Below are 25054 nucleotides of genomic sequence, written 5' to 3' on the forward strand. Positions count from 1 at the left end.
TACTGTGTGTCTTGGGGTGTGACTGGTTCACCCTCCACAGTCCGTGTACAGCACTTTAAGCTCCTGGGCAGGAACACCCTTGAGTTCCCGAAGGAAAATAACTTCCAGCCATTCCCCTCCCACATGCCTGGCACATGGCCCACCAGCTCTGCACACCCTCAGATTTCTGCATGAGAACCGGCTGACCCACACACCTGTAAACCAAGAACATCCTGCGTGTGGATTCTGAATTACACACCTTCCACAGAGAGCACAGGAGCAATGAGAAGTCAGCGAGGACCACCAGCGTCCGAGTGGCTGACATCCGCAACGCCACCGCTGACCGTGAGCATCACACCGCCATGGTGACCACCGTCACTGTCGCCTGCCTGAACTGATCCTTGATCTGGGCTGGACACGCGCCTGCCATGTCCGGGCCATGGGCTGCATTCTCTTTAAGTACTACCAGGTTTCACACTCTTCCAGACCTATGAAAACCAAGAGCACCTGGTGATGATGAAGCCCCTAGGGCCCAGCCCATTACGCGTGATCTCCTGTACCAAGAAGCAGAAATATTTCTACAAAGAGGGCCTAGTTTGGGATGAGAACAGCTTGGACGGCCCATATGAGAAGAACTGCAAACGTCTGAAGAGTGACATGCTCCAGGACTCTCTGAAGTACGTGCAGCTGTTTGACCTGATGAGGAGGGTGGTAAAATTGGACCCTGCCCAGCACATCAAACTGGCTGAGACTCTTCTGCAGCCCTTCTTTGCTGGTCACCCTCAGTCGTGATCCTTCCAAACCACAACCCAAGCAGATGACAGGCACAGGACACCGCATGAGGAGAGCGGAACTGGGCTGCCCAGTCCCGTTTCTCCAGCCCCTACCACTAGGTCCCGAGACCAGAACCACCCAGTGAGCAGTGCAATGTGAAGGAAGGCGGGAGCCTGCAGGGGAGCCGAGGTGGTGCCCAGCTGCCAGAAGGCAGATTTGACACAAGCTGTTCATATGTTTTAAACTGATAAAGTATGTCTTACTGTTTGTAAAAAGAAGAAAAAAATTAAATGTATTCTCAATAGAAATATTTATTATCTTCTTTGAAATAAATTTTAGGATAAATTGCTAGAAGAGTTTCTAGAATATAATCCTATATGTAAAAATGAAATAAGAAAATTTTTATGATACTCTAATGTATAGTTCCTTCTAGCATAGGATGAATAATTCAATTTTAACACAACTTATATCTGTATATTTGTGTGTACATATATATGTGTGTGTGCATCCATATACATATTATATATAATATATATAATATAAATATATATATAATTTTACTAAACAAAGGTGTTGACAAACCAGGCAAATAATAATGGAGATTTCATATGGAATTTGTGAATTTTTGATAAATGATTGTTAGCAAAATAATTTTACAAAGTTTTATAAAAATAAACATTATATGGATTTGTCTTTTCTTATACAATAAATGTGTGATTTTATTTTTAAGGATATTCTTATAAAGTCTTACAATTTTAATGTTAGGGAATAGGACTACTCCTTGGGTAACTTTTACTTCCTGTAACTGTTGCATGACTATAAATGGTACCACAGAAGGAACAATACATTTCTAGTGGTAAATGTTTACAACACAAACACAGGTTATTTATTATTAACAAAGTTTCTGAAATATTCACTTCTATCCACATGTGGCAAGATAGAAGCTTTGATTTCTTTCTAGAAAACCTATTACGAGTACTCTTCAGGTATTTAACGTAGAAATAGAACACATATTCAGAAATTTTCCTATTCATTTTTTATGCAGAAACTTCCTTTTGAGCATATTTTTCATCACCGCCAGAACATCTTTATTCCTAAAGCTGTAGATTAACGGGTTGAGTGTGGGTGTGAGGATCGTATAGAATATTGCCAGGAACTTATCCTGGCCTGGAGTGTGGTGTGATTTAGGTCTCATATATGTAAAAATAAATGGCCCATAGTACATCATGACCACAATCATGTGGAAGGAACAAGTGGAAAATGACTTTTTTCTTGCCTCTGATGATTTCATCTGGAGGACAGTAAGAATAATTTGGCCATAAGAAGCAGAGATCAAGAAGGCAGGGATCACCAGGAATAACACAGCACTTACATAAACCCCTCGTTCATAGTTTGTTGTGTCTGCACAGGACAACTTCAACATGGCAGGGACTTCACAGAAAAAGTGATCGATTGCCCTAGAGCCGCAGAAGGGAAACTGCAGTGCGTAAGCTGTGTGGACTGTGGAGTTGAAAACCCCAATGAGCCAGGAGCCTCCAGCCATGAGAGTGCTGGCATACTCCTTCATTAGAGTCGGATAGCGCAGTGGGTGACAGATGGCCACATAGCGATCATAGGACATTGCAGCCAGGAGAAGGCACTCACCACCCAGGAGGGTGAGGGACAGAAACACCTGGAACCCACAACCTGCAAGTGAAATAGTTCTGCTGCCTGACAGGAAGTCAGTGACCATTTTGGGAACGATGTTGGAAACATGCAAGATATCCATAAAGGAGAGATGGCTGAGCAGAAAATACATTGGAGTGTGGAGTCGTGAGTCACTGCGAATGAGGAGGATCATGAGTGTATTTTCTGTTACACTCATAATGAAAATGACAAACATAAATGAGAAGAAAACCAGACTTGTTGGGGAAGAAGAGAACACTCCCAAAAGTATGAAATCGCTGCTGAAAGTGTCATTCTGATGGCCCATCATGAATTTGCTTTGTTTTTTAACCTAAAAAGAAATAATAAATAATAATAAATAGAGAAAGAAAAAAAGTGTAAATCTTAATCTCAGAATAATATGCCTGCATAATAAAATGAGAGTGAGTGATGCATGTTTTGTAATCATCAAGGAACTCTTAGGAAGCTTTTGGAGTGGGCATGTTTTACAAGTTGGGCGTTTTTATTTGTTCAAACCAACTGATATTTAGTATACTGAGTGGGCTCTTGGCTCCATGTTGAGTCTCATAATCTTAATTAATTACATGTAATTTACTCGAGTCTACCCTTTTCTCAAATGTCACCTTCTCAAGGAAGCCTACACTTGCACACCCTTTAAAAATTTGTAAGGCTCCCAGTTGAACCCTAATTTCCTGGTCCTCTTTACTCTGCTCCATTTTCACGTTTGCATATCCCTTTTCACCTTCTCGTACATTAAATAGTAAGCACACTGGTTATATTTACTGTTTATTTTCATTCTCTGCCAGAATTTTCCCTTCACAATGAGAGATTCTTGTTCTGTTCACTGGTATAGCCAACTGCCTGGAACAGAACCTAGTGCATAGCAGTTGCTCAACAATGTTTGTTGAATCTTTGAATGAAACAAATGAACCACGGAACTTAATATTCTCTAATGCATTTATTATTTAGATTAAACTTATAGAAAATAAAATGTATAATTCTAAGACTTCCCAAAGTAATAAGTAATAAAATATTGTCACAAAACCCAATATGTTTGTAATTTGAAACACGATATTTTAAATGTAAAAAATAGGCCGGGCGCGGTGGCTCAAGCCTGTAATCCCAGCACTTTGGGAGGCCGAGATGGGCGGATCACGAGGCCAGGAGATGGAGAGACGATCCCGGCTAACACGGTGAAACCCCGTCTCTACTAAAAAATACAAAAAAACTAGCCGGGCGAGGTGGCGGGCGCCTGTAGTCCCAGCTACTCGGGAGGCTGAGGCAAGAGAATGGCGTAAACCCAGGAGGCGGAGCTTGCAGTGAGCTGAGATCCGGCCACTGCACTCCAGCCTGGGTGACAGAGCAAGACTCCGTCTCAAAAAAAAAAAAAAAAAAATGTAAAAAATGTAAAAAATAGAAGTATCATTTAGTCAACATCAACCACGTGTCTTTAAGGATATATTTTTACATTTACCTGTTATGTTAACTTGTAGAAATTGAAGTATAATATATTAATCCTCTATGTGGGGAATAGTAGGTGTTGATATTATTTATTTATATTTTGATAGTCATTATTTAAATGGTTACAGTTATTTGTGTACCTCCTGTATGTGTAAAATTTCCCTCAATATAAATAAATACATACAAATACGCATGTACATATTAATTTGTAAATTATAAAATTTGTAAATACATTAGTCCAGGTTTCTTTCAATAAATTTTATAATCATGAAAACAAACAACAAACATTGAAAAATTATTTTCCACCTTATTAACAGCTACTTAAGTTTGAATAAAATGAGCTTAGATTTTCCCTTTTGTAAAATAAATACAAAAGTATGTTGCTGACAATATATAAATGATTTTTTATTTTAATTTTTGTGAATATTCAGATTCTTCATAAATAACAGATCCCTTAATCCTATTTTAATTCCCTTGAATTACAACAATGGTGTGCTATGACTTTCAGAGTTAGAAAAGATAAGCACCTCAATGAGGTTTACAGATGTTTGTGTAATTAGTCCTGCCTGTTTTTTTGTTTTGTTTTGTTTTTGAGACAGAGTCTTGCCCTATTGCCTAGACTGGAGTGAGTGGCCCGATCTCGGCTCACTGCAACCTCAGTCTCTGGGGTTCAAGCAATTCTCCAGCCTCAACCTCCGAGTAGCTAGGACTACAGGTGCCACTGCCATGCCCAGCTAAGTTTTGTATTTTACTAGAGATGGGGTTTCACCTTGTTGGTCAGGCTGGTCTCAAACTGCTGACTTCAAGTGATCTGCCCGACTCAGCCTCCCAAAGTGCTGGGATTACAGGCATGAGCCACCATACCCAGCCAGTCCTTCCTGTTTTTACTGTTTTGACCCATGGCTTGTAAAATTTAATGACACATATAGATTGAAACTTAACGGCAGTGGTCCCTTGCCTGAGCCAATCATACATAAATTTACAAAATGAAAAAATACTGCTGACAACTCACAATCAACACACCCGTATCCAAGGTTGTTAACTTTTCGTCACTCCCTGGAGTTACATCATTCTTCCGGTTTTACTTGTTCAATAAATGATTTACTTTGTTTCTGTAATCCCATGTCCTACTGAATCATCAGTTCTTAGCCAACTTCCTGGCCCATTTTAGGTCTAATGAATTCCTTTTTACAAGAAAGATTTAATTTTTTAAGTGATTTTTGATGTTAAAATATTTTTAACTATGCATAAATTATCCGTCTCTGTATTTCATACTGCCTTTTACATGTTTTAGAGTTCATATTATAAACACAATAATACCTGTATTTTTTCTTCAGAAATTGGAAGCAATCCACAATTTATTTCTTATCTTCATCATCTTACTTCCAGCACCTTACGTTCACTACCATGAGGCACCTGCTATTTCTGCAACTTTTTTTTAATGTCTCTTGGCCTAACCAATCAGCGATCTGAAATATACTCCCATAATGACGGAATGATTAATGAAAGCATATCTTCTATGCTATCCAGGAGTATTTCAATTTTGGATGAAATCTGCCATTGTATGCAAACAGAAATGCTCTAGTAGTGAGCTTCTCAATTCCGTGTTTGAAAGTGGAGAAAACATGTGTCACCTATCCTGTAGCTTGTTCCCCACACATGCAGCTCTTTCCCAAAGTAACATTCATTTCTCACCCATCTGGCTCCAAGTATACTTTGTTAGTAATGTTAAATGTTAGAGAAAAGCATAACATACACCCTACATCCATCTCTTTTCTATAAGCTTGGAGATTAATCAGAGAACATGCTCTCCTCAGGATTCTGTTTTAACTTTTTCAGTTTTTTGGATCTGTAGTTTTTAGGAAATTCTTATGCTTTCCAAAAGTCTGTTCACATCTTTATATATACTTAAAGTTTTATCATTTGGAAGGAGCAGTCAGTCAGTCCAGGCTAAAATTTAACCAGTGGACATTATACTTCACATAAACTGAGCATAAGAGAGTCAATTTGATTTGAGGAAACACAGGTCATGATTATGGAGAAAGAAATATAGAATGACACCAGCATAAATCATGTAAATAATTTCATACTAAGTTTAATACAAACAAAAGAATAGACATTTTTTTCCAGATACATCATACTTCTTTCAAATGACAACTGTATGTGATTAAATGTCTGCGTGTGGGTATGTGTGGGTGTGTGTATGCGTGTGAGAGACCTTACCATATCTAAAAATGTCTTCATTTAGGAACAATAATTTAGGCTCCTTAAATTATTTAGCCAATTATTCCAAAAAGTTGGTATGTGTAGCCAAATTGTTTGTCAATGGAACTACCTCAGAGCCCATATGTTTATTCCCATTAGTGAATCAAACTATTCCTATCTGATTGCTGTGCAAATGTTCTGTTGAATTTACCCCCGCCTGGAACTTACTTTCTAGATGTAGACACCATCATACCCCAGTCTCCTTTTGTACTCTTACTCTTCACTCATTGACTCACTACACTCAAATTCTTCTGAGCACTTTATATTTATGAAGATTGTTCAAACACACTACCTAGTCATTAATTTAGACTTAGTTCAACTAAAAATACTTTTCATTTATCTACCATATGTCTAACTATACTGATAAGGCATACAACAAATTTCTTCAAATTTTGATATTTCTAGAAGTCAATATTTCACTATTATTGATATGACTTTACATTCAAATGTTAGGCAGTTATTTATTTACTTCTACATTCTTTACATTAAATGTTTGACTGCAGGACAGGCACAAGACAAAATTCACCAAATCTATTCTGATAAGCCTAATCATAAATGCTTCAAGTATCAGACTTAATGAGTCAGTGACTGACTAACAAAAAGATGGTCACTGGTAATTCACTGAACTACAGTGGAGTTTCATAGGAGAAGCAAAAGTCAAATACTAAATTAACCTAAATATGGATGAAATTTTACTATTACTTTATCTAGAGCAGATATGGGTATAGTAGAAATATAATGGATGTCACCTAGCCCAGGAGTTAGTATGGTATTGATTCAAATATTTTATTAAGAAAATAGCAATAATATCCATATCCTAATGCTTTGAAAAGAGATAAACAAGAAAATTTAATGCAAATACAATAACCTGAAAATATTTTATTTTCTGTCTTACATGAAACACCAATCAGATATGAAATTATATCTGAAATAAATATTCATTAAATTATATCTGAAATGAAATTCTATTAAATGAAGATCATGACAGCACCTGCCTGATAAAGTTATTTTGAATATTAGATGAGAATCATTAAATACCTCCCACCACAAACACACACACACACAGACACACACACACACACACACACAGAGTGAAGAGCGAAAACAGAGGCCTGGCACACAATCAGTATTCAGAATGATTAATATCGTTACTACTATTAATACTAGATTAGTATTCTTTTTTGTTGTTGTTTCTTAAATTCACATGTAAGTGGTTATATACCAGGAAGTGGGAGACAATGAGAAAGTAAGGGGGAGGAAAAGAGCAGCAGAAAGGGAAGGTATGAAAGAAGAGAGATTCAGGATATGATAGAATCAAATTCTGTAAAGCAAGGTATAACATAATGGAATTGATCAGAAGTATATTTTGTACTCACTGTCCAGAAATTTGGTTCATTCAGCTAGGGAGAAAGCAGCTCACCACATTGAATGAGAATGTTTAGGTTGGCTTCCTCACCCACACGCACACATGAAATTGTGTGATACACAGCTAACTGAGACTTTGAAATCAAATAACCTGAGCTGCTTACAATTTCATTTTATACCAGCCATTTGATGTTTTCATTCATCATTTTTCCCTTCTATTTTTTCAACTCCATACAATCATTACAGAGTGAGTGACCACATGTCTTCTCCTTGTTACTGCGACCCAGTTTGAGGGAATCCTATAATTAGCATCTCACGGTGACATCAAATACATCACATCATGCACTAAAGTGCTCAAGTAAAAACTACCATGCACAACTGCCCAAGCCAGAAATCACACAGCCATTCTCGAGCTCTCTTTATCTCTACCCCCTTCCATAATTGTGTCACTATCGCCTACATGTTCTGCTTATGTAAATGCCTCTCAGGGGTTATTCCTTCTCATCAACTGGGTTCCATGTGTGGTCATGGTGGCTGTAAAGCACACATTCTATCCTTCTCTTTCAAATGAACAGAACCTGTATGAGCTCAGCACCATCCACATATAATCACACACTACTCGTCACTTCTTGAAGCCAGTAGAGTCTGGCCAACTGATTAAATCCTGGACAACTACAACACATGAGTGGTGGGGACTGAAGATACAGACCCTTCTTGCTTCCTTCATCCTGATTCTTTAGCATATGGATATGATGATGTATGTTCCTGAAATGTTCCTCTAACTGTTTCATAGGGACAAAATCCAAGGTATTAAGGAGCCGAAGATAGTGCTCTACCAGGCAATTTCCTGTTGATGACCAATCACAAAACCTGCCCTGATTAGCCAAAATAAACACTTGCTTCTTATAAACAAATTAAAAATGATTCTTGCTTTGAGGGAAGTGCTTCAACATTGGTCTCAGGAAATATTTTATGTATGACCTCAAAAGCACAGGCAACAAAACAAAACAGACAAGTACGGCTATATTAAACTAAAAATCTGCACAGCAAAGGCAACATTCAACGGGGTGAAAAGACAACCTGCAAAATGGAAGATAATATTTGCAAACTATTCATCTGACAAAAGATTAATATATAGTATATGCAAGGAACTCAAATCAATAGCAAAAAAACCCATAATCCAATTAAAAATGGGTAAATGATCTAAATACATAGTTCTCAAAAGAAGACATAAAAATAACCAAGTACTTGAAAAAATATTCAACATCACTAATCATAAGGGAAATGCAAATCAAAACAACAATGACAAATCAAAAAAGACAAAAAATAACAAATGCTGGTGAGGATGTAGAGAAAGAGAAGTCTTACACAGCGTTGATGGGAATGTAAATTAGCATAGCTATTATAAAGAACAGTATGAAGGTTCCTAAAAATATAGATCTATCATATAATCCAGGAATTCCACTCCTGGGTACATACACAAAGGAAAGGAATTTAGCCTATTGAAGAGACATCTGCACATCCATGTTTAGTGCCGCACTATTCACAATATCCAAGACACGGAATCAAACTACATGTTCATCAACCAATGAACAGATAAAGAAAATGTGTTATATATACACAATGGAATACTATCCGGTCATAAAAAGAATGAAATTTTGTCATTTGTGGCAACAGGATGAGCCTGGAGAACATTATATTGAGTGACATAAACCAGACCACAGGAGGATAAATACTGCATGTTCTAATTCATATACAGAAGGTAAAAAATCGGATCTTATAGAAGTAGATAGTAGGATAGTGGTTACTAGAGGCTGGGAAACATGGGGAGCTAAGGAGGAGAGAGAGAAGTTGCTCAATGAGGACAAAATTATAACTATGTTGGAGGAATAAGTTCCAGTGTTCTATAGCACTCTAGGATGATTATCGTTAATGACAATTTTTTGTATGTTTTCAAATAGCTGCAAGAGAGGATTTTCAACGTACCCAGCACACATGCATGCACACACACACACACACACACACACATATACACACACAAATGTTTGAGGTGATTAATATGCTAATTACCCTGATGTGATGATTACACTTTGTATGTATCCAAATATCACTCTGTACTCCATAAACATGTGCAAGTATTATGTGTCGACAAAACTGAATTCTCTCTTATTATGCACTTAATAACCTTATGATGGCATTAGAAAAAAGAAAACTATTTTCTCATTATAGTGGAGGTAATTAAAGGCAAAAACTGAGGTTATTTCCAGAAACTAGGGAAATGTATTTTGTGTGGTAGTTAGCAAGTTATTTGTTAACTCTGTTACATGTTCTACTATAGAATGCATAGCAAAACCCAGCAAGTGTGAGATGAAGCATGCTAGAGTTAGCAGAGATAAAACAATAAGCATAGGCCGGGCGCGGTGGCTCACGCCTGTAATCCCAGCACTTTGGGAGGCCGAGGCGGGCGGATCACAAGGTCAGGGGATCGAGACCATGGTGAAACCCCGTCTCTACTAAAAATAGAAAAAATTAGCCGGGCGCAGGGGCGGGCGCCTGTAGTCCCAGCTACTCGGGAGGCTGAGGCAGGAGAATGGCGTGAACCCGGGAGGCGGAGCTTGCAGTGAGCCGAGATTGTGCCACTGCACTCCAGCCTGGGCGACAGAGCGAGACTCCGTCTCAAAAAAAAAAAAAAAAAAAAATAAGCATTGGGGGTCAAAGATTCATCTGCCTAAAACATGAAATAGATATCACCCAAGTCTCATACTTAGAAGCCTTGCAGGACTAAAAACATTAACTGGGGTTGAATTGAAATGAAGGCAGCTGCAAGCACTAGATGGCGAGTGTCAGCCTGACAAGGAAAAGATTCCATGGCTCAAACCTCATCAAGCACTTTCCCTTGAGAACGCTGCAGAAGACAGTAGGTACCTTGCGTGTCACAAAGAAGCAAGTTACGTTTGCTCCCACTGAAGTCTATTGTTGAAACTATTCTCAATGCAGCGGCATTTAACTAATATTGGGAATAATCAAGAGATTAAAAACTCTATCTTAGCAGTAGATTTTGATGGATATTGGTTTCAAATGGAAATTAATAGACACAAAATATATTTTTAGAAACAGAAGTACTCTCAAAGGAAACCTAAGTCTGTTTGGTACCACTCTGAATTTGTGTGTTGTAGACCTGTAAGTAACTCCCTAGACTGCTGAGATAGCAGTAGCAGGAATCTGGCCACAAATTGTATGCATCAATGTACAATCTCCACTTTCACCTGCAGATTAAAAAAGCGATAGGATTATGCTGAGGGAAAGAAAATTCAATGCCAAAGGCAATGTCAATTTTAAAAGGACACAGTGGACAAACAATCTTTTCAGAGGCCAAAACGAGGGGTATATAAAAAGTTAGCCAACATGATTTCTCCACTGACAGCAGACAAACTCTTTACCACTCCTGTCAATTAAAGATCTTTGGATTATTGTTTGTTAATGTATTAAATTTCAACTGGATGTGCAACAATTTAGTCAACTATGATGTTATTTGTTACATTTATATAACCTTTCAATTTTAATAGTAAAAGTAAGGTAATAAGTACCACTGAGTTTCTAACTTTTTATATTTGAATCAAAACTAAAATTCTGTGTTAAAGATAATAAGTTTATATTTCTATTAAGTCATTTCAAATAATTTCAATGGTGTATCATTTATCTAAATAAAATGGAACTATTACATTTGCTTTATTGAATAATTTGTAAAAATCAAGCCTACTATAGGCGTATCTTAAAGTACTGATTCACTTTAGTACATTATGTACATATGGATATTATTTTAGAATGTTAGTCATTTCGTGATCAGAATATACAGCAGAAATATATTAATGAGAAAGGGTTAGTGAAGAAGGCAAGTGAGTTGATCTGGGAATAGAAAAACTAGCACAGTGGTCTGTGATAATCGTTTGCTACCCTTAACACATCTATTAGATTTTATATTGGGGGAATCTTCAATCTATAATTCCAATATGTTTTACTCAAAATATTTAGCACCTGCTTTTATATGATAGAAACACAAATATTGTAATATTATAATGACAACTAAGTTAATTCCCTGCCTCAGATTTCTCCCCATATAAATACATTTCAGTCCTAATACTAGATTCTTCTTTCTGGGACCACAGTTTTGAGCCTGCAGACATTCTCCTGGGTCACATTTTTTAAAATTAAAAAAAAATCATAAAATTTGCCTGAGTTTAGTTCACATTTCTGGTGAAACTGAAGTATTTATATTTACAGAAATTGAGCTGTCTTGCATCTTTTTCATAAGTTGGGTTCTTTCTTGCACATAAACATTCTTCCCCAGCACTTCTAAAGGCTTCAATTTCTTCAGTTTTCCTAAAATTTTTCATGTAAATCTTCCCTCCACGGAGACTTCCTTGTTCTCTTCAAGGGGATGACTCTCTCCCCCTCAGAGCCTGCTCTGTCAGAACGTCATGTTTAATCTACAGTTTAGCTGCTTACGTTTCTGTGGACTGTCTGCTCCTTCCTGATGAGGGCTGACTGCAGGTGGACCCTAGAGCACCCTGAACATCACCTGTGCCTCCCTACATGACCTGACCCTGAAGTCCTCCTGGGGTCCTCATCTCCCACCACATTTGACCTTACCAAGTTCTGCTGCTCACAGGACATTCCAGGCAGGGCCTTTCACATTTAGCACACTGGGCTCAATACCCCTTCCTTCCTCATGGTGTCCAGCTGCTGTTCGTGCTACTCAGATGTTTGTTTCAATGTCACCTCCTTGAGAGTGACTCAGAGGTATTGGGTGATACTCAGTTCAGTGATTTCTTTCTGATTAGCTGACAGTTTGCAGGGAGAAGGGGGATATGTGGTTTGAAAGGAGCAAGGAAAAGAATGAAAGACACCTTCCCAACAGGAAGTCCTGTAGTGTGTGGCTTCTGGGAGAGAAAACGGCCACCCTTTCATAGGGCACCATTAGGAGCCATGTCCCTAGGGGATGTGTGAGAAAAGCGAGGAGAACCTGCAGCAATAGCTTGTGTGAAAGGAGGAAAACCATTTGACAACATCTTGAACTCTAATGGAAGAAATGATGGCGATTTCAAATGAGTGTGCATGTGTATATGAGTGGGATAGGGGCAGTGCTCACTAAAACACTGTGACAACTAGCTCTTTCCTGAGTGCAAGCTTTTTAAAGGGAGACAACTGAATTCAGGTCTATATAAAGGTAAACAATGAATTTTACCCCAATAAGCTTGTCTCCATTGTTTTTTAAAAAATGAGAATTAACACTGAGCCGATTCTGGAAGGTTATGGTTATAACTAAAATAATAAAATGAAGGTGAAATATTAAGCAAAATACATTTGCAAAGTAAGTACTAAATGAACAAGAGGTATTTCTGTTTATTACTATTATTATAGTTATTATATAAGAAGTTATACTCTACTTCATCTAGGCAAGGGTTAAAACAATTCACTTAATGTGTCTGAAAGGATATGGAAGTTGACTATTTGATGAAATTACCCTATGATCAAATTATGCCTGTGTTTATGGAAATAAACCAGGTTTAAAGGGTAATAAATTGGCTTTAGATACCCTAAAGCACAACCTGCAGGCCCGGGGTAAATGCCTCAACCAGCCTTTCTTCCACAATCCCCAGGGGCCGCCACTTCCACAGTACTGCAGGGACCTGCCAACCTGGATCTCTCTGGCTTCTGCTCCCTGCGAGCGTCTGCTCTACATTCCTCTGCTCCTTATTTCAAGAAAAGGAAAAGTTGTGAAAGAAAAGATTCAGACTAAAAAAAAGCAAAGTTAAGAAAAAAACCTTTAAATATGTGAAACTATTGTATTACAGTTGATTTTTGGATTTAATTTTTTGTTTTTGGAGATCACATGAGTATATATTTATAAATAAATTGATATAGAAATAAATGTATGAGGCCGGGCGCGGTGGCTCACGCCTGTAATCCCAGCACTTTGGGAGGCCGAGGCAGGCGGATCACAAGGTCAGGAGATCGAGACCACGGTGAAACCCCGTCTCTACTAAAAATACAAAAAATTAGCCGGGCACGGTTGTGGGCGCCTGTAGTCCCAGCTACTCGGGAGGCTGAGTCGGGAGAATGGCGTGAACCCGGGAGGCGGAGCTTGCAGTGAGCCGAGATCGCGCCACTGCACTCCAGCCTGGGCGACAGAGCGAGACTCCGTCTCAAAAAAAAAAAAAAAAAAAAAAAAAAAAAAAAAAAAGGAAATAAATGTATGTTTATTGTTGTTTCCTTTGTAAACTCAGCAGTCTCTTTAACAAGCCAAATTTCTTGCCTGAAAGTTACTGTATCTATATAATCATTTACCAGTAAAGGAGTGAAAGACATGCCATCCCCCAAATAGCAAATTGGAATACTGATTACTTTGAGTTAAAAACATAGGAGCAGTGGTTGTTTCAGAAAGGGCCAGCCGATCATTCTCTTCCTACATGCGCGAAGCCATAGAGATCCCTCGGCAGGTACACCCTCCATGTACCAGCTGAGAAAATAGCCCTCACACCAGACACTGGGATCTGCACTGCAATGGATCAGAATGAATACACTTACCTAAGTAATCCTTCTACAAGTTTTACTCCCCTTCATATACCTCCTAATGACTCACTTAGAAATGTATTGCTGTTAGCCGATCCCCTTTGTCCTGTCATTTCTTCTTGGGAAAATATAAAATTGTCTCTCTTTGGCCACTTCTTCAGACTCCATGCTCTTGTGAAGAAGTCCCTGTATATGTAAAATTAATAAAATCTGTGTGTTTTTAGTGGCATCATTCCTCCAGTGAAGTGGAATGTTCTGTTACAATTCATAATTAAAACAAACAGATTTATAGCTTTAAGCAGAATGCAGGAGGTGGAAGAGATGTACTAAATACCTGGTTTAATAAAATAGCAAAGCTTGAGGCATTGAATGATAACACGTGTCAGGAAATATAATAACAAATAACCCAATATATGATTTTATTTCCAAAATTCCAAGTAGTCCTATGAATGCCATAGATTGCCTATTAATTAATAACCAAGTTGTTTTTGCTTTGGAAGCATATACAGATTTTTTTTTCCAAAAACTGAAATAGACAGTTTATATCACTAGGCAATAGAAAATAAGCTAATGCAAGAGGCCTCACCATTATTAGTCATCAGGAAAATGCAAATTATAAGCAAACTCAGTTCCTACTACACTCAGAAGAATTGCTAAAATGAAGAAAACATCAATATTTGGAGCAACTGGAACTTGTGTGCATTATCAGTGGCAGTATAAGAGTAAACAATCACTTTGAAAACAGTTTACTAGAGTTCATCAGACACCTACCAAGAAAAATAAAAACATATTATTACAAATAGGAGATTAACAGACATTTCAATCATAAGAGCTTCAAACTTATAATAGCCCAGAGGCCCATCAGCAAAATAATGGATAAACAAATGATGAAATTTTCCAAAAACGAAATACTACTTAGCAGTAAAAGAAGAGCAACATATCAATGAGGTAAAAATGTGGACGGATTTTAGAAATATATTCAGCTGAAAGAAGGAAACAAGATTCAAGACAATACTACTGGTTTCCTTTGATATGAAATTTTAGAATAGCCCAAACTAATGAACAGAGATAAAAATTAGAGCAGTGGGTGTATCTTAGGCCTGGGGTATCACTGGAAAAGGGCCTGCAGGACCTTTCAGAGGTGGTGAAAATGGTATCTCTTGATAATGCATTAATTACCAGGGTAGATATTTGTGGAAATCAGTTGAAAAGGAACACCTTAAATGTGAGAATTCTGCTGTGTGTAAGCTACACCTCAATTTGAAACAAATGGCAACAATTAACCTTCAAAACTGTTTGAATGGTGAATTCATTCTTTGAACAAAATATTTTTGTGAGGTATGATGTAAAACCATCTTACTAAAAATTAGTGATTTCACCGATTTTTAACAATTCACAATTTGATTGGATAATGATAGCTGAGTAAATGAACCCAAGGAATGAAGATTTATCTGCAATTCAAAGCAACACATACACACACACACACAAACACACAGAGAGACAGAGAGAGACACACACAACAGATGTAGATATAAAAGTGTATATTCCTCATCTCTAGGAAATTCCACACAAACACTTTGCACAGTTTAGAATGTTGGAGCAAATATATATACTCTTATTCATGACTTAAGGCCACACACCGACCCATACACCTTGTCAGGGCTCCCTTGACCTCACTGTTCCTCACACTGTAGATGAGGGGGTTTAGCAAAGGGGTGAACACAGTGTAGAAGGCTGACACAACCTTATCGTGGTTAGTGGACCTATGAGATTTGGGTCTCATGTAGGTAAAAATGGCAGCTCCATAAAAGAGTCCCACCACAGCCACATGTGAAGAGCAGGTGGCAAAGGCCTTCTTGCGGGCTTCTGTAGAGCGCATGTGGAGAACAGCGGCGAGGATGAGACCATAGGAGGACAGGATGAGGGACAAGGGCACCAGGAGCATTAACACACAGCAGATGTACATGGCGTTTTCGAAGACTGAAGTGTCGGCACAAGCCAAACGCACCAGCACGGGGGCTTCGCAGAAGAAATGATCGATCTCGTGCGCCCCGCAATACGGGAAGCTCAGGGAAGCAGCAGCCTGCAGGAGCCCGTCAGCTGCACCCAGGAGCCAACACGACATGGTCATCCTCAGGCACAGCTGCCAGCTCATGAGCATGGGATATCGGAGTGGGTGGCAGACAGCCGCGTAGCGGTCATAGGCCATGGCTGCTAAGAGGAAGCACTCTCCACCCCCCAGCGTGGGGAGGAAGAAGATCTGCGCACCGCAGCCAGCGCGGGAGATGGCCTTATTTCCGGTCAGGTAGTCAGCCGCCATTTTGGGCACAGTGGTGGAAACCAGCATCATGTCCATGAGGGAGAGTTGGCTCAGGAGGAAGTACATGGGCGTGTGGAGCCGGCGGTCCCGGTGAATCAGGAGAATCATGAGGGCATTGCCAAACAGGGAGGTCAAAACAATGGCCAGAAGCATCATGAAGAGGACTTGGTGGGCTGTGGTGTGGTTAAAGAGGCCTAGGAGAATGAAGTAAGAGGTAGAGCTCCCATTTTCCATGATTTCACATAAGAGTGACACTGCAAATGGAGAAAAAGATGACAGTGTTTATCCTTTATGGTACTCCATTTGAGTTATATAGTTCTTGAAAAGTAGTTGTGTGAAAGCGATGAAACCTATGTCAAATCTTTCATTTGCCACTTGCAAATTGTTCTAATTTGTGCATAAAATTAATTCAACTTTTTCTCATTTCCAAGAATTATAAATTCTTCTCAGGCTGAGTATTGATTAATTTTATATAACAAATCTACGTTCTGGATAAGTTGCAAGTGACCTGTCAGAATGATTTTGCTTTATCTGATACCATCATAAGTGAGTGGGAATGAAATGATTCACATAATTTGTCATTTTATTTGTGCTTGAGTTACATCATGCATAGTCAATATTTTAGGAGCTGAATTAAGTCAATATATTTCATTATATAAAACTACATCCTTGATTATGAAGGTTGTGGGTCTATAACATACCAAAACTCATTGAAACCTGCCAAAATCAGGTGGTTTCCCCTGACTTAATCCAAGAAGACTTTTTTTTAACTTTCTAAACAGGGTGACTTATGTTCTCAGGTCTGGAAAGACTAAGTCTGCAAATGAAAACATACCTAATTTGGAGTTACAAACACATTTAGTCCTCCTTTATAAGTGATAGACTGAAAACAGTACTGACATTCTTGGATATTTTTTATTTCTTTGCAATTTAAGAATATAATGGTAAATACACATTTTCATTAACTGTACAAGGTACTTTGTTGCAATGAGACTTTTTCTCATCAGTCCACAAGCATAACCTTTACCAGGTAAAGGAGAAAAAAGAAAAGTAAGATCTTTATCCAATCACAGAGATAAATTAGTTTTTTCTTCAGTCTCAAGAGAAATGAAATCTTTATAGGCATTTTCCTCTTAGATCTGCTGGTGCAGGAAGTTTTCTACCTTGTTGAATAATGTGGCCACACCTGCATATCAATGCTGATTCAATCTCAAGGATATGGTCTAATTCAGTAAAGTTACATGGCAGAAGGAGCCCATCTCTTCCATGGGCATTCCCTTAGCCTCTACTTTTTGTATCCACCCTAAACTCAAATGTCAATCATGACTGGGAAATGCAGTGCAGTTGGGTCAGTGGATACCAGGGTGCATTAGTTGAGCATCATAATTTTACTGGCAGCACAATACCTGAGGGTTTTATTTGGTTGTTTAAAATATCATGAAAATATACATATTTCCTTCTTGACAAATAAATTCTGCATTTGACAAAACTTTGTCATATTCACACCCTGGTATCTCTAACATGCACATTTCTTTTCTTTTTACTTCTTAGAAAATGCAATAACATGTACTTTCTACATGTAGGAACTATACAAAAATCTCTAATTATAGTCCTCAGTGTCATTTTGCTGAAAGACCTCAAAGCCTCCTAACTCATTTCTTTCACTTGATATCTCCCATTTCTCTGTTGTTTCAACCTTTCTTAGTGTTGAAGATTGATCAGGTTTAAATATCTTTTAAAAAATCAATCTGTAATGTCATAACTGTAGGGTGTTGGACAAGTTTCTTAAATTATTTTTTTTCTATCATATTAACTATTTTTAAGTGCACAGTCAGTACAGTGGCTTCAAGTATAATCATATTGTTGTATGACCATCCACAATATCCATCCACATTGTGTGTGTGTGTGTGACTGTCTTATTTCATTTATCATAATGTCCTCAAGTTTCATCCCATGTGTCAGAATTTCCTTCCTAAGGGTGAATACTATTTCATTCTCTGTATATATAACAGTTTATTCAGTTATCCAGTTATAGCCATTAATGTTGCTCCCACTCACTTCAGCTGTATGTTTAAGGATCAATTTAATGGCATGTTTGATAAAAGATGTTAGCTGTTGTTGCTGTTGTTGTTTTTGGTAAGGTAAACATATATAGCATAAAAATATAGCAATTTCAATTAATTAGCTGCTTAAATTATGCCAGACTGGTTCATATGTTTTCAGAGAATAATCTCAACAACATGCATGACTTTTCAGTTCAGGAATAATAATTCTGAAATAAAAATTCTGAAATAAATAATTCTGAAATAAAAATAAAACTTCATAATAATTTTCTTATTATGAAGTTCCTACTATGATTAAGTAGTTTGTAAAATTTGATGTCATTAGCTTGTACCTTTTCAGTGAAAATAGATAATATTTCTATTCTTTATGTTTAGGTGGAATGAAAATTCTTTATTTCCAGGTGTATAAAAATTATCAGTTTTTATCGGTCTAACTGGTCATCATGCCATAGCATTCAGATTATTTCATGAAATGATCAATTAAATGTGTTAAGTAAAATTAGTAGATAACTATTTTTCTATGATGTGATAATATTAAATTATTTGCTTTATTAAAATTACTGTCTATATTTTTATGTTACAAAGCTGAGATAATTTGCCACTAATTAAAATGTTTATGAACCTACAAAAATGATTATTTGGGGTAATTTTTTTAAAAAATTGACCATGGAAACAAAGTATAGTTAAATGAAAAATGAAGAATTAAATAATCTTACTAATAAAATATCTATAATTTCATTTAAAAGGTTGAAAATTCAAGACTGACTAGTGTAGAAAGAAGTATGATAAAGTATTGCCCTGAAAAATAAATATTTTCCTTTTCTTTCTTCACTATAGCTTAAAAAGCTAAAGAATTTTGAGCTATATTTTCTTCTGTCCCCATAGTTTCTTACTTAGAATGGTGATAAAATGTGGACATCTTTACTTCAAATCACACTGATCTTTTTTGCAATGCTCGTAGAAGGCACGTATATATCCCTTCCTTTTTCTCATCAATAACTTGTTGAGTAATCATAGAACATTGAGAACAATGCCTCTAACATTCCATTCTGTACTTTTCTGATCCCTGTTGCCAAAACTTAATAGTAAAACTGTAACTCTCCTCCCCAAGATAATGAAATGATTAATCAATTTGTTCTGTCAGAAAATAAATTGGAAACAGCCAAATCATAAATTTGACAAAATTCACAGGTTATTACAAGAATTTAACCTGATGACTGTCTCAGCTAGCAGGTTTTGATTCTTCAGGTTATAGAATGGATAATAGAATTTTATTTGTAAAATATATAAAGATGTATAGCTGTGACTTCTCTGGAGTTCAGACTTTACAGGAAAATTATTAAATATTAAGTGACTAGTATTTACAGAATCACAGATTGTCTACTTACAGAAGATAAAAGTGATGACTGCTTCCAAAAGGCTGGATCCTGTCTGAGCAGCATTGTCTTAATGCCTCTTTGGGTGGAGAAAAGCTCTTCCAGCCTGGCTGTATTGGCTTCTCTTATATCAGTGTCTACAGTCTACTTCTTAGGGGTGTGGCCTAAATTAAATCTGATTAATAAACCAGAGAGGCATAAGCTTACCACTTTGGTTGCCAAAGATGTTTAATTTTCGGGGACATTTTATAGACACCCATAATTTTAATATACTTCCAAAATGCTTTTGGAAAGCTGTGATTTATTGAAAGAAGAGAATTCTTTAGGATCAAAAATGACATGTAAACAGATGTTCATGGAAAAAGATGATGCTTAAAAATACATTAAGGGGGTGAGGTAATGTGGCTCTGGCATTGTCTGTAGTTTAATATGATGGGAAGATTAAACAGGTGTGATATTGAAAGATCGGCTGTTGTCAAAGAGAGTAGTTGAAATAAAAAGAAACCGTGGTAGAATCCATGGTAGTTTCCTTATTGAACTAAACTTGACAGAATCTCTGCTGCATTATAAGTATCAGTATTTTTGCATCTCTGTGATATAATTGTATTTTTTAATATTTTATATGTGTGTATCTATGTAATAAAATCAGTGATAACAACAATAGTAACAACAGATTGTATTCACTGTGCCAGGCACTTTGTGATTTGATTTTATCTGGGGCTGCTTTTTGTGATTGTTATTTCTTCTTAATATTTTCTACTGTCAAGCACCCTTGGATTCTGGCTCCACCTTTTGCAAGTTTTGTGAACTAGGGCTTCACTACTAGTATATATAAATCTCAGCTTCCAAAACTGTAAAAAATATATATATTTAAACAAAATTTCTCATGGAATAGATCATGGGGAAAGCTGCTCCTACACAAAACATGAGAAACTGTAATTGCTTATTCCAAGTGAAGTTGTAATTACTATTGTTTTTGTTTAGAAGGCAAGCCCATTATAGATTTTAGTGATACCTCTGCCTTTGCATGTTGGATCTTATTGAAGTGGCCAATCCTACTCTGATTTAGAATGTTATTGATCACATGCAGTCTACAGTTAAAGTCAGGTTATCTTATTTCCTGTGAAAAAACCCAAATTCCTGGCTAAGTGCAAGCAGTAAGTCATAGATATTTAGTATATCAAGTTACAAATAAAACTTTCAGTGAAAGTTTACCTATGACTTATAATAAAACTTTTATCTTTCCATGTTCTGAACACTAATGTCTCTGGGTCCCAGGGGTATCAGTATGATGGTGTAGTAACACAGGGTGGCTACTGTCCGATGGAGGGAGTGGCCTTTTGCCTTAAGTAGATCAGTCTCTCTGAAGGACTGTAGTGTGTGAGAGAATTAAGGTCAGACAAGCTGTGAGTCAGATGAGAAAAAGATGTATGTACTGCCCAGAGTGCCACAGAAAAACACAAAGGACAGTGATGCTGGGTAGCTGAGTTGAGATTAACTACTATGTGGGCACAATTTACAAAAACCAAAGAGAGGCTATGCTGAGTCCCTACACCAGCAAGACCTTGACCTTCTGCCCACTCTCCTCTTGATGGCATGTGGGGATAGACCAGCTTCCAGATTACAGATGGGCTGTATGGAGGAGGCCACCTCAAAGGTGACCCTGCCAGAGGTCATAGTCAAGAATCCACAGATCAGCAAGCCTGAGCAGGAGAAATAAATATCACTTAGAAATTCCTGAAAAAAAGGCTGAGATGGAGATTTAGACATCCAGGAAGCTGGCGGAGGAGTGTTCCTAGTGTCAATTCCTGTGGCCTTAATGAAGCAAAATTGGGCACAGGGAGAAAATGAACTGTGATGCAGTCACAACTATGGTCTCGGCTACTCCTTGGATGAACTCTGAGATTACCCTTCCATGTTGTCTTGTAGTAGGCAAATGTCCCAGTGTTTGTGTTCCCACAGAAGAAATTTTTACATGTGACTTGCCCACAGAAAGCGAGCATAAGCTTGGGTGAGGCAGTTTACCTCAACTGGGAACAGTGACTTGAGAAGGACTTAGCTGAGAGCTGTCAGATACTAATTCTCCTGGCAGCTGGAGGAACAAGTACTTGAAGTACTTCCCACTTAAGTGGGGAGTGTGGAGAGCACATGACACTGTACACTGTACATTACACTGCATGAGCCAAACTCGATCAGAAGTCAGTGTGAAGGGAGCCCCTGATGCTATTCACACAGGTGTATTCCTGTAGCACAGAGCAGGGGGGTCACTTGGAGGGCAGATATAGACGACATCTAGAAACAATGACCAGGGCACTAAAATATGTTTGCTTGGAAGTTCTAGTTCCAACTGAAAGGTAAAAGTTGGTTTGGAATTTGCCAACTAGGAATATACGGGCCTGAGGAGCCGAAATGGAAACAGCTTCCCTCTCTTTCTGACCAGGCACTCCCTTGCACCACGCACACTTATCTTATTGTATGCTTGTTGAAAGATTCTAGGGACTAATTTTGAAACAAGCCAGGCATGGAGACCCAGCCGCAAATTCTCTCCCTCTTAAAATGACCTCAAGATAGATACTCTGCAGCCCAGCCACACTTGAGATGGTGCCAGCTGGCACTCTAGGTGGACAATAATACAAGATACCATCGCAACAAGACACACAGACCCTGCGCTCTGCATACCCCTGCACACCTCCCACACCACGTTTCCCTTTTTAAAGCCCTACCCTCAGCTCAAAGCTTTGAGATGTTTTGTTTTGGTTTGGTTTTTTGTGAGGCTTGAGGCAGCCCATCTCCCATCTCCTAGCATTTAAAAAATAAAACTGATTTCCCATCACTGCATCCCGCCTCTTTTGCAATTAGCTTCCAGGTGGTGAGCAGCTGGACTTGCATACCGTTCCAGAAATACAGGAGGTCTAAATGTACTTTCTACAACATTAAGTCTATAATTCAGTGAAGAGAATTCTCAGCAAAGAAAAACAAAAGGACTAAATAGAAACGTAAGAGCCAAAAAAGGCAGACAAAATAATCATAATAAAAAAGTCCTCACTGTAGTTCAGCGTAATAACAAAATATAGATGACAAGTGGAAGAGTCGGCAAACTTAAAGATAAACAAATAGGAATTACACAATGTAAATATAATGAGGAAAAAGATTGAAAGAGTGATGAAAAGAGCTTCAGGGTCCTGTGGGACAATAACAAGACAATTTTTGTCATTACATGTAATTTAAAGCTTGTTATGTATTTTTGAGTATGCATCTCATTTATTATTATGAACTGCCCATAATTAGCCTGAATCATTTTTCTTGTGTGAAGTATGCAGCTAATTCATGGTATCAGCATAACAAATCTCCATCTATTATTTATTATCTATGTGAATCTTTATATGTAAAGTGTGTTTGTGGTAGAATAATTCATCATTGTTATGTATTTTGGGTCATAGTACCTGATAGGTAGTTTTTGATCCTCACCCTCCTCCCACCTACTACCATCCAATAAGCCCTGGTGTTTACTATTACCTTCTTTGTGTCCATGTGCACTCAATGTTCAGCTGCCACTTATGAGTGAGAACATTCAGTATTTGGTTTTCTGTTCCTGTGTTAGTTCACTAAGGATAATGGCCTCCAGCTGCATCCATGCAGCTGCAAGGGACATGATTTTGTTCTTTTTTATGGTTGTATAGTATTCCATGCTTTATATGTATGAGATTGGTGCAAAGGTAATAGTGATTTTTGCCATTGAAAGTACTCAGTCATGGGATTGCTGGTCGAATGGTAGCTGTTTTCAGTTTTGTGAGAAATTTCAAATTGTTCCACAGTGGCTTAACTAATTTACATTTTCACCAGCAGTGTATAAGCATTCCCTTTTCTCTGCAACCTTTCAAGCATCTGTTGTTTTGATTTTTTTTGACTTTTTAATCATAAATAACCATTCTGACAGGTGTGAGATGGTATCTCATTGTGGTTTTCATTTGCATTTCTCTAATAATTAGTGATAAGCATTTTTCCGTATGCTTGTAGATCACATGTATGTCTTGTTTTGAAAAGTGTCTGTTCATGCCCTTTGCCTATTTTTTATAATGGAATTCCTTTTTTTTTTTTTTTGGCTTGTTGATTTGTTTAAGTTCCTTATAGATTCTGGATATTAAACCTTTGTCGGACACATGGTTTGCAAATTTTTTCCCATTCTCTGCCTTGTCTGTTTATTCTGTTTATAGTTTCTTTTGCTGTTAGATGACCTTTAGTTAAATTAGGTCCCACTGGTCAATATTTATTTTTGTTGCAATTGCTTTTGGAGTCTTCATTATGAAACTTTTGCCAAGGCCTATGTCCAGAATGGTATTTCCCTAGGTATTCTTTCAGAGTTTTTTTATCTTTAAGTTTTACATTTAAGTCTTTAATCCATCTTGAGTTGATTTTTGTATATGGTGAAATAAAGAAACCAGTTTCAATCCTCTGCATATGCCTAGCCAGTTATCCCAAAGTCTGTATTGAATAGAAAATCCTTTCCCCATTGCTTGTTATTGTCGACTTTGTTAGATCAGTTGGTTATAGGTGTGCAGCTTTGTATCAGGGTTTTCTAACCTGTCCCATTGGTCTATAAGTCTGTTTTTGTACCAGTACCATGCTGTTTTGGTTACTGTAGCCTTGTAGTACAGTTTGAAATCTGATAGTGTGATTCCTCCAGCTCTTTTCTTTTGGCTTGAGATTGATATGGCCATTCGGTTAGTTTTGGTCTTTCGGTTAGTTTGGTCATTAGATTAGTTTTTTCTAATTCTGTGAAAATGACATTGGTAGTTTGATAGAAATAGCATTGAATCTGTAAATTGCTCTGTACAGTATGGCCATTTAAACAATATTAATTCTTCCTATGTATAAGCATGGAATATTTTTCCATTTATTTGTATCATCTCTGATTTATTTTGGAAGTGTTTCATAATTGCCATTATGAAATGCAAAATCCCAGCATTTTGCATTCATCATATAATTGGCCTTCCAAACAACGTTATGATAGTCTGCTTTCTACTATCCAATATACAACCTCAGGAGTTAATTTTGGAAGAAAACCTAGAAGAAAAGAAAAACAAAGAAGGGAAAGAAACCCTTGGAATCTTTCTACTGGGCTGCCACAAATAAGGACAATCATTCAAATTTGGTCAAGAAATAGAAATAAATTTTCATTGTGTAGTTTCTTTTTTTTTTTTTTTTGAGACGGA

General features: G+C 37.5%; 2 protein-coding genes across 2 annotated transcripts; both read right to left on the bottom strand.

Moving 5' to 3' along the window:
• Window positions 1–631: 631 nt before the first annotated feature.
• LOC123572889 (olfactory receptor 2AJ1-like) lies at window positions 632–12439 on the bottom strand. The gene is made up of 2 exons (XM_045390524.2): window positions 12160–12439; window positions 632–2749 (listed from the first exon to the last, which is right to left on the bottom strand). The coding sequence occupies exons 1-2, from the start codon at window positions 12181–12183 to the stop codon at window positions 1784–1786; spliced, it is 990 nt and encodes a 329-aa protein (XP_045246459.2). The 5' UTR covers window positions 12184–12439; the 3' UTR covers window positions 632–1783.
• A 2052-nt stretch (window positions 12440–14491) lies between these two features.
• OR2T8 (olfactory receptor family 2 subfamily T member 8) lies at window positions 14492–16650 on the bottom strand. Its single transcript, XM_005539554.5, has one exon. The coding sequence runs from the start codon at window positions 16634–16636 to the stop codon at window positions 15698–15700; it is 939 nt and encodes a 312-aa protein (XP_005539611.2). The 5' UTR covers window positions 16637–16650; the 3' UTR covers window positions 14492–15697.
• Between the last annotated feature and the right edge of the window lie 8404 nt (window positions 16651–25054).

This window comes from Macaca fascicularis, chromosome 1, assembly GCF_037993035.2.
Source record: "Macaca fascicularis isolate 582-1 chromosome 1, T2T-MFA8v1.1".
In the NCBI taxonomy this organism is placed as follows: Eukaryota; Metazoa; Chordata; class Mammalia; order Primates; family Cercopithecidae; genus Macaca; species Macaca fascicularis.